This window comes from Cygnus olor, chromosome 3 (assembly GCF_009769625.2).
Source record: "Cygnus olor isolate bCygOlo1 chromosome 3, bCygOlo1.pri.v2, whole genome shotgun sequence".
Taxonomy (NCBI): domain Eukaryota; kingdom Metazoa; phylum Chordata; class Aves; order Anseriformes; family Anatidae; genus Cygnus; species Cygnus olor.
The window spans coordinates 95424534-95439460 of NC_049171.1; the positions used below are offsets into that span (position 1 = coordinate 95424534).

The 14927-nt window shown below is 37.4% G+C and overlaps 1 protein-coding gene across 1 annotated transcript in view; it reads left to right on the forward strand.

The window, feature by feature from the left end:
- The window catches only part of HAAO (3-hydroxyanthranilate 3,4-dioxygenase), a 39649-nt gene extending 33955 nt beyond the window's left edge, over positions 1–5694 (forward strand). The window contains exon 10 of the mRNA XM_040551539.1: positions 285–5694. Within this exon, the coding sequence (XP_040407473.1) occupies positions 285–363 (79 nt within the window). The 3' untranslated portion in view covers positions 364–5694. The remainder of the gene's footprint in view (positions 1–284) is intronic.
- The last annotated feature ends 9233 nt before the right edge of the window (positions 5695–14927 follow it).

A 14927-nucleotide genomic window follows, 5' to 3' on the forward strand; every position in this document is an offset into this window, starting at 1 on the left:
ATCACCGAGATCAGAATTTCCCCTTGCTTCATCTATAAGAAGAGAGATGTTCTTCCCCATTGTGTCATGATGTTTGGCTTACATGGATGATTACGAAGAGCTGTTCTGAAAAATATAGCAAGATATACCCATATGGAAATAGAACAAATGTAGTCAGAAGAGAAATTGTTTGTAATTCCTCTACTTTTCAGGAGCATCAAGGTATTTAGTTGTTAGGTTTGGTAGTTGGTTTGTCCTCCCCACCTCCCCTACACATTCAATCACCTCTCTTTCTATTTTTCCAGGTACTTCTGGAAAAGAGAAGAAGAATGTGTTGCTCTTTACATTGCTCAGGATCCAAAACGCAAGCAGCCTTATAGTTAGTTTCCGTAACAGTTGACATTGATGAGAAAAATTTTAACCTATTTGTGTCATCTTAATAAATTTATAGTCAGAACACCTGTAAATCTGAACAGTCTAACACAATAATTACACTGGAATCAAGTGCTATACCCTATTGTAACTTTTTTTTCCCCAAGTAGTTAATGTTTCAGCAAAATCTACAATCTGTAATTTTGTTAAAAACAAGCAAAGCAAGAATTCTTACATGAAAGCAAATGAAAACAGATCCATGTAGCAGGATTAGCTATATAGTAATATAAGTGTTAGTATCTGGAATAAATTGAAAGCTTTTCAAGTGCAAGTGTCCTCTGTGAGGTGAAGAAAAGGAGATAGGACAGATATTGTTGTGCTTATTTACAGAACATTCTTCATTTCTTTGCCTCAATTTTGCCATTAGTAATAGATTAGGTATGTTAGTTATCAAACCCACAGCACAGGGGCTTATATTTGTGGTAGTTTACAGATCTTCTGAGATCTTTAGATAAAAAGCCCTTAAAAATTAAAAAAAAAAAAAGCTTTATCTGCTCTACTACTTGAGGATCTCAATCCCTTGGTGCAAAGTGGAATGTGTGTTAGTAAAGGGGGAAGCAGTAGAAGCAGTAACATCACACATTACTTAGATCATCACTGTACTTGCTTCAGGTAACTTTAGCTGCTTAGCAAATCTGGCAATGCAGTACCAATCACAGCTGGTAGTAACATGCCAGATATACCGTGTGGGTTGCTGCCTATGCACCACACTATCATCATGGCATCTTGGTCCTGAATTTCCAGCTGTAGCAGTCTCTATTTAAAATAGCCTAAAACATGTGGGTTTTGTTTGTTTAAAAAAAAAAAAAACATGTTGCACTTTACATTATTAAACATTTAACTAACCTGTTTTCTGATGTTGAGCTTTATCAATTACATGCTTGAAAAAGCATGAAGTTACCATGTCTTGATTTTTGTAATAACTCTAATGAAAGTTCAGAAAATATTTCTTTAATATATCTATCACCCACAAAGATCAGTAAACTGAAATGTTGTATGTGTTTTACACAAGTGTTCGTACTTCTGGTGAGAAAAACTGAGATATGTTGGCCTTAATTTATAATATATTTAGGTTCATTAGCTTTTCTAGTAAAGCATACAGCAGAATTTTGCTCCGTTCTCCTAATAACAGGGGATCTAATTTGAGAACCTGAGCCCTGTCCTTAAGACTATTATGGTTGCGACCTACAACAGACAAGTGTCCCTTGAATGAGGGAGTAATTTATCTGATTACCTTTGGTATTGATAGGCCTGTCTGCCTGCAGGATTGCCTGCTCCCTGAGTCAACATCTACAGCTGAAGAATCTAGGGTACCATCTAGGGTACCAAAGCGTTGTATTTTCAGTTTACCAGTTTGGAGGTAACTACTGCAGTGCTAGTTCTGGGTTTACTTCATATCACAGAAATGTTTGTATTTCACACAATGGTAATTGGATAAGATACACTAGTATGTAGGATGATCTGCAGCAGCTCTTCACACATTCAGAAGCACTGTGAGCCATGGAAATTTCAGAATGCAAATTTAAGCACCTCTAGATTACAGATACTTTGCATCTTTAAAGACTTCAGGGTTTAGAATTAAGGCTCCACTCAAACATATTCCTTCTCTTTCTAAATAAGGCGCACCTGCTGTTTGATTTGGGTACTGATTTTCAATCCGAATCATACACCTATTCAGTCCATCTATTGCCCATGGTTTCTCCAAGACTCAGAAACAATGCCTTTATACAAATATGAATTCTAAACTACAATTTACTCTACTACACAGAAGAGAAAAAACATACCTGCACTACACTTCAAAAATGAATTATTACTGCGACACACTCAGGACTGTCCAGAGTCACAAACCAGAGCTGGCTGACCTGAAAACTTAGAAGCACACTCAAAGGAGTCTGAACCTACCTACAGGCATCTGCAGTTACCCAAGCCTGTATTTCACCTAGCCTGGAAGTCAGCTGGAGTTTTCCCTTTAACTTCAAATGGGAAGAGGCAAGTGGCCCAATGTTGCCAGTTGTTTGGCAAACTATCAAGAGAGGTTGTGGATTTTTCAGTGCCTTTAAAATGTTTGAACACAGTGAGAAAAATGCTAAGTTTTGTGAAAAGAAAGATAAGACACACCCTTTTAGCTACTAATATATTGTTTTCTATTATCACAGCATTTAAATTTATATGAGCGATATAAACATTATGATAGCATTTCAAATTGAGCAAGAGACCTTACGTTAGAGTCAGTTATAAATCAGCAACGTAGATCAGAAATATTTATAGTAACTACTGCCTCCAATTGCCAACTAAGCTAGATAGGTCTGACCTGATAGTGTACTTTTTTTTCTTGTTTTGAGCTAAGCTGCATTATAAAAATTATTGAAATAAATTTCGATACAGTCTCAATATATTCTTCCTTATTAAGTGTTGAATTATGAGACAATAATAAAATATGTTGATTAGCACAGTTACATTATGTATCTGCACCAGTAAAATCCAACACAACTTTATGCAAAACACAGGTAAACAGTGACCCTCACAGATCATGTTGTAACATATCACAGAAATCAACAGCAGAGCTCAAGACTATCCCATTGTTCTTAAAAGTGACAGAGAACAGTTAAGGCAAGATAATGATCAGATGCCAACTACATTTCATGTTGCAATGAATAAATTGATAGCTTGCAAAAGTCAAAAGATGAACTCTCCTTCCTCCATGCTTGCTTTATTTTTAGATCCTGCTTGTTCCTTTGAAGTAACAAACTACCAGAGCCAGAAAACCAGACTAGATGGATCAATTAACTGATCAGGTGTGTTGTAGTAAACTCTTTCCTCAAACCCATACAGCATTTATTAATGCTTGTAAACCAATCTTCTCTAATTTTATGAAGATAATACTTTCATTCTGGTGTTAAAAGCATTCATTGTAGTCCAATTTCAGATCTCCAACCACATTTATGTTGTAGAACAGATGCACGTAAAACAACACTCCCACCATCATAGCATATTTTTTTTTTTTTTTTTTTTTTTTTTTACAAATTCCTACGAAACCAGCTTGTGTTCATGATGCAGATTTCAGTGAGTTGTGGGTTCTTTCTACTTATTTTATTTCCAGTTAATAATTCAGAGTGCACTTTAATAAACATACCAGGCTAATAAAGGTCATCGCCTCCTGGACTGTTTCTGATTGAAGACACACACAGTTGTAAAGCAATTCTTCAGCATCAAACTATGCAGAATAACAGCTGGTTGGACCCAAATTAAAAGTGTTGATTTTAAAGTAATAATGAAGAATACAAAGTTAATATACACCCTGCAGCTCAGAGTAAATATCTCAACCCACAAGTGCCAGCACTATCTGGCACAAAACAATCTTATGGTGGATCCAGCCAGTGATATCAGTGATTGTACAGAAATTGTGGAAGTGCATAAAAACTCTCCCTTTTAGTATTACTGAAATTTTTATTAAAGCTTGAAAGCTAGGGGGAAAATACATATCAAATCAATATGTATCCAACAGTTCCTGTTCAGCACCTTCGCAGAAATAAACCCTGCTGTTAGGTAAATCAAACCCAAATGCATGCATCAGATTCACTTCTGCAGACAGCTGTCCTGTTCAGAGATCTGTGAATCATATAAAACAACTCTTTCCAAATTGATGTTGCTTTAGGTTAAATATACCTCCAAGATCTTTGACCAGGTAATTCAATTAAATTGTATCACAACCACAAAGATTTGAACACCACTTTATATTTTTGAAGAGCAACTCAACAGGTGTATATATATGACCATTACATAGCTAAATAAAAACATATGTCCCAGGTTTGGGAGACAAATTATGCTGAAGTCAGGGCAAAATTATTTGGGTTCTACAAACATTTAAATGCCACCCTGCCATGCTTTGCTTTGAGGGTGCAGCCACCTCCACTGAGGACCCACAGGGCTTGGTTTCTACTCTTTCCAAGATTTGAGCCAAGCTCATTCTCTTCTTGCAAATCACAGCCAGAGATCTATAACCCAAAAGTCTCAGGAAAAGGTCAATGTCACAAGACGACGACCTAGAGACAGCTCCTATCTCTGTGCAGAGGTGGGAAGTCAAACACTTATTTTGGTGTCTTGCAGGAACATCCCCATCGCAGGGCACACTGTTAGGGGCATCTCCATGCCCACTTGGTAAAGCTCTGTGCTACTGTGGCAAAATAAACTGAGCCATACAGGGTTGCTCATACCCCAGTATTGCTAGTGAACTAGAGGATAATTCCTACTCCCCGAATGGAGTTACAGAAAACATTACTCTATAAAATAAAAGCTAGCACTGACAGAAAGCACATATCATTACAAAGCCATTGTTTCAGTGACAATTATTTGCCTGAACACATTTGTGATCTGAGCTGCCTGTTAGCATCTTGGCATACATTACAAAATGAAAGTAAACAACACATTTTGACTTGGGAAAAATAATCAGCAGATTGTCAGACCACAAATAGATCAGTTTGTTTACATCAATCTGAGAAAAATGTTAACAGTTACCGATTGCTTCTTGATACTGGTGACTAACAACCCACATGGTTCAAACCCTATGTGCTTTATTAGTGAATGGCAGATAAACATCAAATGCATCAGGCCCTGTACCGGATAATATCCTGTTATTCTCTTCAGAAGAAGAAGAATGGCAAATATTGAATGAAACTAAGTAAAAGCTTGAAAACTCTCTGCTTTTTGTATGACATTGTGAAGTCTGAGAGACACATCATTAAAAAGGACAAGCACATGCACCTGAATATTAAGCAAAACCCATGCAAGCTCATTTCAGGACCACTATCTCTCTCCATCCACAGCATGTAAGTGGAAGCAGAAGAAAATGAGAACTTGCTAACACCTGATGAGACCTGTAGGAGTCATAAACTGGCCAGCATTAACTATCATCTGTAATCAAGAACCCCAACAGACAAACAGTGAACCTGCAGTGTGACATAAGAGAGTAACTGATGTTGAAAGTGTAGGTAATTAGAAATGCTGAATGATGCAGAAAGCATTGATTCAAAGTTCTTTTATGTAGTGGAAAGACACAGGATATAAAGCAAGAAAATTGAATGAGTCCCTTCCAGACATACTTTTGGTTTAGAGAGCTCAGATCATATGCTCCAAGAGGAAACAATGACATTTAATAACTATGAAACCACAGGAAATGAAACTGCCATAGACATTTCAGAGAAAACATGAAACTTCCTAGAATATATTTTTAATATTCATAAAGTATTTTCAGCTACTAGGTTTCACTCAATAAATCATATAGTGATTTCCAGAAATATCACACACACTGCAGTGACAAGATTTTATTTAATCCAAAAATCTACTAGATTAGCTGTATTTTTAAATCAGGACAGGAAATTATATGCTAGCATTAGAATCAGACAGCCTTATCCCATCAGACCTAGGAGTTTAAAACAAAAATTAGCCAACTCTCTGGTTTCTATTTCCAAGACAAATGACAATATTAAACTGTCTAAAGCTATTTCTTCCATCTTCCAGATAAGCTAGGCAATCTACACCCAATTCTTCACTGAAAGCAGTTTGCCTCTACTTACATCTTCGCTGATTTAGATACAGCTGCCTTGATTTATGCTGGCATGTTAACAGAATCAGGCTGCTACACTACAATAAGTGTTGGTTTTCTGTGTGCAAAATACTATTGCATAGTTTTGTAGACTATATACGTGTGTGTATGTGTGTACACACATATACAGACACAGAGACATAAATACAAACACACATATATGCCTTCTGAGTATCTTTGTGCAGTAAAGAATTGTGAAATCTCATCTTGCCCATACTGGTGAAGTTTGTGCCAAGCATACTGCGTGTACTTGTCATTTTATAAAACGACTAGCCAATTATTGTCAGCCAGAGATAGAGATTGATACTAAAGGTCATTTTTATTTATGTCAGACACAGGATGTTTCAGAAGCTTTTATGGAGTAGCTACATCTGTGCTCTCTGAGGGTTGGATGCACTCCATACATGCTGCTGGAGGACAGAAAAAGGAGGAGATTGTACAGGAGGAAAGAACTATCCTGGGATTCACTGGAAGCCAACCACATAAGATGCTCACCTAAGCCAGCCTTTCCACAGCATCCCAGGGAATCGGGGCTTTGCAGCTCACAGACATACCTCATGGAGGGCCAGAGGTTGTTTTTTTATTATCAGTTTTAATCTAATAGAAAGGTTTCATGGCATTTATTTCCTCCATAGCAAAATTAACTCTACTTGCAAAGCTTCCTCCCCCTCAGAGGGAAATAAGATGTAGGCTCGGAAGCCCAAATCTGCAATGATATTTAAGTGCCTGAGGAACTGTGCCAGAGTGTCTGGCAGTGGAAGCTAAACAGACTCAATTTTAAAAGAATATAGTGAATGGAGAGACAGACTGAAAGCTCTGGGGAATGAAGTACTTCTTTTATCTACTATGGGGGCAGCTGTTAAAGTGAACTTCTCTATTCTTGCTCGTCTGTGTGCTTAAACCCACCATCACTGACATCTCCACCTCTGCTTGGAATTGGCCTTTGCTACAGCTGGCACCAAGTTAGTCATGAATGGTATTTCCATGACATCAACATCAGTCCAGTGGGAGCTGGACAGAGATAAATACAGTTTGTGTGATCACTTGAATGGTCATCTTAAAGTTCCTTGCCCTGCAGAACAAAAAAAATAAACTCTTTGTAAAAGGTGATAATATTCTTCTTGCTTAATATAAGACACACAGAAACAGTCAGATATATTTGAAAAAGCTGTTTTACAGATTAATTTATGCATCTTGCGCATTCTGTCATTAAACTGTTATTTTCCAAATCTAATTCTTGACACAAGGTGGAACTGCATTGGCACACGAATACTGCTTAACAAAGGGTATGCACCAATATACTGCTTCTAATCTTCTGCAGGTTATAATTTCACTCTAATACTGCACCTTATTCAAGATAATAGAACAATCCTTTTGGAAACTTTGTAATTTTTGTTACAGCTGAATTTGGCTTTCCAGAAATGCTATAAAACCAAAAATTGGCAGCTGCATCCTGTTGAAAAGAAGCACCTTCTAGATGACTGAAATGTTAACATCTAGATCTACACAGAAGAAAGCACTGTAGATCAGTGAGAAGAAAAGGAAAGAAGGAGGCATTCAAATGCCAACAGTGCTTCTCATGCTTGTATTTTTAAAAGCTCAATATGTAGAAGTCTTTGGATGGATAGATGAATGAATGGATGGAAAAGTTTCACCTGAAAATATTTTAGGGCACTAGCAATTGAAAGAGATTTCTTCAATTCCTTGTATTGTTTCTTCAAATGAATACATGCTGTTAGAATGTGACCTTCATTTTATCTGACTTAAAGAAGTAAGGTTAGGAAAAGTATGCTAGAACAGGCAAATAGTAGTTATTGCACACGTTTTAAAGGCATACAAAAAACCTTTCACTTTGGTGTCTGATGTGTTTAGGGAAATCATAGACATAGTTTGTGTTACCTGCCATAAGGTCTTCACTGAGGAGGTTCATGCTGTGAGGATTTCCATGGCAACTACTTACATTGACATAAGTGTTCCTTTTTGAAATTGAGAGTCCAGGGACATGATTAGCTACAGCAATTATACTATGTAAACCACCCAAACAGAGATCTTTTGTTCAGGGCCAAGTAAACCAACTTGCCTTTTCCTCCATGGCAACCAACTTCAGAATCATCCACTAAATTAGAAAAAAAAAACCATTAAATTCCTTTTTTTTTTCTTTACAAGAAACAATAATGTGTTTACATACACAGATACAGATGAACTGATAAGTTCTTAAAATTACAAACTACATCAGGTGGCCTGATGAAAGTCTACATGAAGAAGACTATAATGAGGTCAACCCAAAGAGACAAAAATGGATTTTCGAGAACATTTCCAATTCTATTGAAATCAACCTGCAAAGAGATTCCAAAAAGATGACAAGTTCTCTCTCATCCTTAATGAAAATATTTAGGAAATAAGTACTCACCAATGTCTTGAATTGAATTGAAGCTGCTATAACATACTGAAGTTCTGACAGTATAGCGGTAAAAATAGGGGGTCTAAATTAACAAGCTTTGCTCCAGAGGAAAGAAGCAAAAACAAACAACCCAACACCTGCCTTAGCAAACCCAAAAGGCCAGCAGCCAGATCCTTTATACATGTTTCCCTCTCCTTCAGATGTAGTCCAGGTTTTACCAGGCATGAGGTAGGGGCGGGAGGTAAGTGCAATCTGATAATCTCAACCTGCAGACTCTTTAGAGATCACAACCACTCAGCACAGACTTAATTCAAGGTTAATTTGTAATGGGATGGGGCTGATATGCAACAAGCTCTAAAACCTCTTGGCCCCATCTAACATTTCCCTGCCCCAGTCTTCCAAGTGATTGTTTAATCCAGCTGAATGTATTCATCTCTCAGAGCTGATGGATGATACCTTTACTCATCAGCTAAAGTAATACTTAAATAGCTTTCCTTCTGCAACATAGTACAGCTGATATAGATCATTAAAGCTAGCTTGAAAAATACAGTTTACTTTTATGCAGTCATTTGAAAGAGATAATTTTATACCAATGAAAGTAAAGCTCAACAGAAAACCTAGTTTTTATATTCTCTTTAATTCTCACATATATTTCAGACATCCATTAAAACCCCATAATGTTGATTTATTCAAGAAAGTGTTGTAGTCTCCTGTTGGAACTTTTCTGCATGAAGTTAATGTTAATGGCCTGAACAGGTGTCCTTTTTTTCTTGTAAGGGTTATAATTCAGAGCTATGCTCACAGAGACTGTGTCTTACAGTATAAGTAAAAAATCCTGGAAATAACTGTTCTCTGTGATGCACCATCTCATCTCCTTACCCTCTGAATGGTCAAACAGTGGCAAAACTGTATAATTCATTTCAAAAGGACATTTAAGGACTCATTCATGAGAGGCATAACAGTGATGGAGAAACAGATATCAAGGAAGAGCAGTGGGGCAGATTGTGAGCAGCCACATCAAGCTGGAGGAAGCCACATACAGTCAGGCTGCACAGGAACAGGCGGAACAATTCTGAAAAACTATTTTCTTCTTTTGGGAAGAAGATGGCAAGGTTTAAAGGGGCTCGTCCTGGGATGGTACTGATAGGCATCAGAGCCTTTGCCACAAGTACCCTTCAGATGGGACAAAGGAAAGGATGAGCTGAGCTAGTACTAAGGCAGAATTTGCTAATACAAAATTCCCATACCTTCTCATCAGCTAGTGTCCTCAAAGCAGGGACTGAGCACTGAAACAAATCCATTGCCAGAGCTGACTGGGGAGCGGATATTCATCCTTGCTGCCTCCCGCAGATAATGCACTACATCTCAAGCTGGGTACTGGAACATGGCATATCCTCCTTGTCTTTATTTGTTCCCACTGAGTTCATTAAATGCTTTTCTTCACCAGTGATGAAAATAGTGAGCTCCTGAACATGCTGTGTGTAGGTTTTCTACTGCATTCACTACCACATTCAGCTACAAAGCATGTAGATAACACAGTGTGGTCCCCCGTGGCTTGGATAGATATTGCTATTGCTGGATGCTCAGAGGAGTTTTCCTTTAGGATTCCCTGTGCTGTGGCAGAAAGCTAACCCTCTCTCTCCATAGGCTTGTGCTGTTGCTGGAGACCAGGAAGGAGAAGAAAAGCTGCACAGAAGGCAAATCCTGCTATATTTAAGTGATAAATAAAGCAAATACTCTATGATATAAGGCTCCCATGCTCAGCAAGGCACTGCACAAACTTAGATTGAGACAATCTGTTTCCCTGAGGTTTATAGGCTAAATAGCAAGCGAGAAAAATGGAGCTGCACAACAAGCAGAGAAAGGCATCTGACAAAAGCCTCATTAGCGTGTCATTTCCTTTACCCACAGCATATGTTTGTTTCTTCTCAGAGCTGGCATTTCTGTAGGTCTGTATGCTCAATGCTTATCCTGAGTATCCAGCAGTGAGAAACAAAGACTGCATAGCCCTCTGAGTTATCGCGTTAAGCCTTTGCTTGTCTAATCACTCTATGTTGTGAAAATTCAAGTGTCTGACTGAGAAAAAAACATCTAGGGTACAGCAGAGATGGCTAAGAAAAAGATTCCTGCCACTTTAATTGCTTTGTATCAAGATATTACCTCTTGATGTGTAAACATCAAATTAGCAATATTCTCAGGGTGAACAGTAACACTGCAATCAAATAATTCCTTCCAGCTATACAGCGACAGCTAGGCGCTCTCTTGTCCTACTGTCTTTTCCTCAGTATTTGGCACACCGAGTATACTTCAAAATGTATCCCTGTGCTGCAGACCCTATTAAATTCCAATTATTCTATCTGTCTGTACTAACTTCATAACTTTGAATCTTATCAGCACTTGTGCTGCCATTTTAGAGAGAGAAGTGTATGCCACAGCTGGCTGCAGTAGCAGGGGTCAGTGAGCCAGGACGTTACTTCGAGACCTGTTTTCCTACACTCAGGACTCTCTCACACACCACTTGAATTTGTTGTAGGGAATCTGGAATCCAGCATTATCCAAACCAGTTTCAGAGGACTGCTTAAAAATAATCCTAATATTTCCTAGCCTTAAAAAATAACTTTTATCCAAGGCAACTTTTTAACCCATATTTTTACTTTAATCAGATCAGTTTCTATAATATTACTGTCCTGTCAGGCAATGTTTTTACCCATATTTCTGCTTTAATCAGATCTGTGGTGACTGATCAGTAAGTCCTGACTTACTGTCCTGTCACTACCTCATAGCTTAATAACCTTCATAATCTGAGTACACACTTTATCATCAGCTTAGACATTGTCTAGGGGATCTTAATTCCATTGCAAAAAAGGAAACATTTTGGACACCATGAGCATGGCATAAGTGCACTCAGTAAATTGCCTTAGACTATCCCATTATTCAGGATGCATCTCCATTGCTGAACAGGCTAGTGCAGGAAGGGGGGCTGGGAGCTGTTCCCAGTCATCCCGCAGCTCTGTTCTGGGGTCTTCTGTCTGACTTTCTTCAAAACTAGGGAATATTTTGAGGAAGGGGCATTCTTAAGGACCACTTCCTGCAACATAAATATAATATATATAAATATTACAATATATAATATATATAAATATTACAACATATTTATCCATGTCCTCTCAGTAAATGTGCTATCTTTTGGAAACTTCTCATTTAGACCATCTTGTTTTCAAATCACAAGCTTGTGTTACTGTCCACAGCTCATCTTCCCACTTTCTCCAGTACCACATATTTATACATTTATCCTCTTTCTATGAGGTATAAATTTACCCAACTATGCCAATACACATAATCATTTTTGAATGAACATTTACAATAAAAACATTGTTTCAGTGAAGGCCAGAGATGTGTTCCCTGGTCTCTGAGTTCAATCAACAAAAATTCAATGGATGTCAACAGAGTCAGTTGGGATTTTCATCTGTATAAATATGAGCAGGATCTGACAGCCATACAAATTACATCTGTTTCATTGCAGCCATCTGTAATTCAATCTCCAAAATATTAATCAAGTTTATGTGACATGATTTTTCCTCCATCATCATCTCATGCTCCTTGGTCTATTACCCTTATACACTAATAGATTTTTATTCCCCTAATATTTATGCCTTTAAGGAAGATTGAGTTAGATTTACTGGACTGTGATCAATACCACATTACCTTCTCTTTAATCATTCTGTATATATCATCTGTTTGCTATACGTCCCTCCATGGTTTGGTCTTTGCACTGTTAATCTAACACAATATTTAGGTTTAGCTGTACATTTGAGTATTATACAATCCCACCAATGCACTCAAAAACTAGTAGACCTACCACTCCATGATCTTGTTTTTCATGCCAATTTCTTACAGTTTCATTTTATTCACCTTCCTAGTCCTGATCTTTCAGATCTTACTCTGAGATAAGGTCACAATTAATTCTTCTCAATAATGACAAGGGCTAGAGTAGGGTATTTTTCTTTTCCTTTATTTCTTTTTTTTTCTTTTCTCTCTTTTTTTTTTAAAATAAAAGTTTTGATTTCATAGAATGACAGAATAGTTTGGGTTGGAAGGGACCTTAAAGAACATCTAATCCAACCCCCCTGCCATGGGCAGGGACACCTCCCACCAGGTCAGGTTGCTTAGAGCCCCATCCAACCTGGCCTTGAAAACTTCTAGGGATGGGGCATCCACAACTTCACTGCCCTGTTCTGATGCCTCACCACCCTCATGGTAAAGAATTTCTTCCTTAAATATAATCTAAATCTACACTATCCCTGATGAAGAGTTCTTCCCCAGCTTTTCTGTAGGACCCCTTTAAGCAGTTTAAGTTTTCTTTAAGCAAGTCACTTCCGCTGGAATTCGGAAAAACACTACCTGTTTTGAGATCTGGAAGAGCTGGCTATACTATGAAGTGTTTTTGAAAACCTTTCGATAATTAAATTAAGATTTTCTATGGCAAAGCACTGCACAGTTGCACTATATTCATATTTTACCTATCTTCTCCAGGGATGATTGACTATTCCACTTTTTTTTTTCCTGAGCATTTGTTCAGCTGCACTTCATATTCTTTTTCCTAGAATTAATAAGCCATATGAACATAATCTCCAAATATGCAGCAAGAGCTTTTCCCTCTCACATCACACTGTATCAAAACACTGCTATAGTCCAATCTTGGCAACAGAATCCACTTAATAAATATGGGATTGTTTCACCACGTTCAAATCTGTGGCTCCCAGATATTATGCAGTTATGAAAAACGTCCTTTCAGCTTCCTGGAGGTATCTTGTTTGCAATTCCTATTATTTCTCATTGCTTCTGTTAAACATCCTTTAGACTGGTTAAAGACAATGATCCAGGTGTTTTATATTATTAATGAACACATTTGACTACACCATAGTTCAACCAGGAATAGTCCTCCTTGTTTGGTCTTTGGGTATTACTGATATTATGCGTGGTTTATAGAGGCTACCAGGTTTTTTAAATATTTTTCTGTATATTATTAGTCTTCTTGACACCCAGCATAGAACAGTGTAACAAATCAGTATTTTTTCTACAAAAATGCATAGAATGTATAAGTTAATAATGTTTAAGTCTACAGTTGTTTGAATAGGTTAGCAACTAGAATTGGTTAGCACTGAAATTTGGTGAAGCCAATCTAATGCCCTTCTAGAGACAAGGGAAATAAAATAATAATAATAAAAAATATTTTAAAAAGTGTATTTTGACCACAGTAAGGCCCCAAACACTGGTTCTCATAAGTGAAAAGAAAATCAAAAAAGTACAAGCTAGATGAAAATACTCTCAGTTGAAATTAAAGCAATACTGAAAGGTAGTTGAATAAAATATTACAGAGAATTAAATACTACAGAGACTTGTTAGTCATTGACTGGCCAAATGGTCCTGCGTTCAATGCTGCATGGTCACAGTAACCTAGATGATGTATTAAACAACATATGGTTTTAAAATGATCCCAAATGGGTATGAACTGCAGTAAACTAAAGAGCAGGATTAGAATTCAAAACTTTCTTCATAAATCTGTTCTAAAACAACAGAGTGAAATTCAGTGGGGGCAACTATAATGTTATGTACATAAACAAATCAAGTGCATAGAAACAAAGTCAACTCATTACGTGAAAGCTTTTCAGGAAAATATTTGGAGGTCTTTGTGGACTGCAAGATGAAAACAAACCATGAGTAGACTACTGGAAAGGAAAGTACACACTATAAGGAGATGTACAAGCAACTCCTGAAGGAATTCCTTCCAGTCTATGGGGGACTGTGGTTCACAGTGCCACAGGTAAGGCTTGTTTCCAGTTGTGTGTACGTCGAAGGAGAGAGATTGGCCAACTGGAAAGACTCCAGACAAGAAAATGAACAAGGGTGGCAAGTCCTGTGGGGAAAGTTGGAAGATACAAGAATTGGCTACCTCAAAAAAAGAGGTAATTGTGAGAAGAGACAGACACAGCAAGAATACCTATTCAGTATCTAAAAGGCTGGTAGAAAGAGGAAAGTTTGTTTCTACATGACTGTGGAAGCTATGACACAATATAATAAGATAAGCATAGCAAGAAAACATTTCTGAAAGTCTAGAGGCAATGTACGTGGCCTTGGAGTTTGTGAATGTTCACCACTAATGCTACTTTACAAAAATCAGGTAAAAAAGCATTTTTTTAGAAAAGTCATTCTCAGGGAGCAGGATGGATTAGATAAAGATGCATCTTACTGTATTGTATCACGTTTTCTTCTCACATATGATGCTGGAAAATCATTCAGTGGTTTACACCGATCACTGAGGCAGGTTTCTCAGGGAAAGGAAGGCCATCATCCTGAGGGGTAACTTGAAGAGGTCTGACATAGGAACACTAGAATCAAGCAGTCTTCTGGGAAAGTTTGAAATACATAGTTATCCTCAACAACCCAAAAAAAAAAAATCTGAAAAAAAAAGATAATATGCAATTCTGATAATATGCAAAATCTGAATACTTT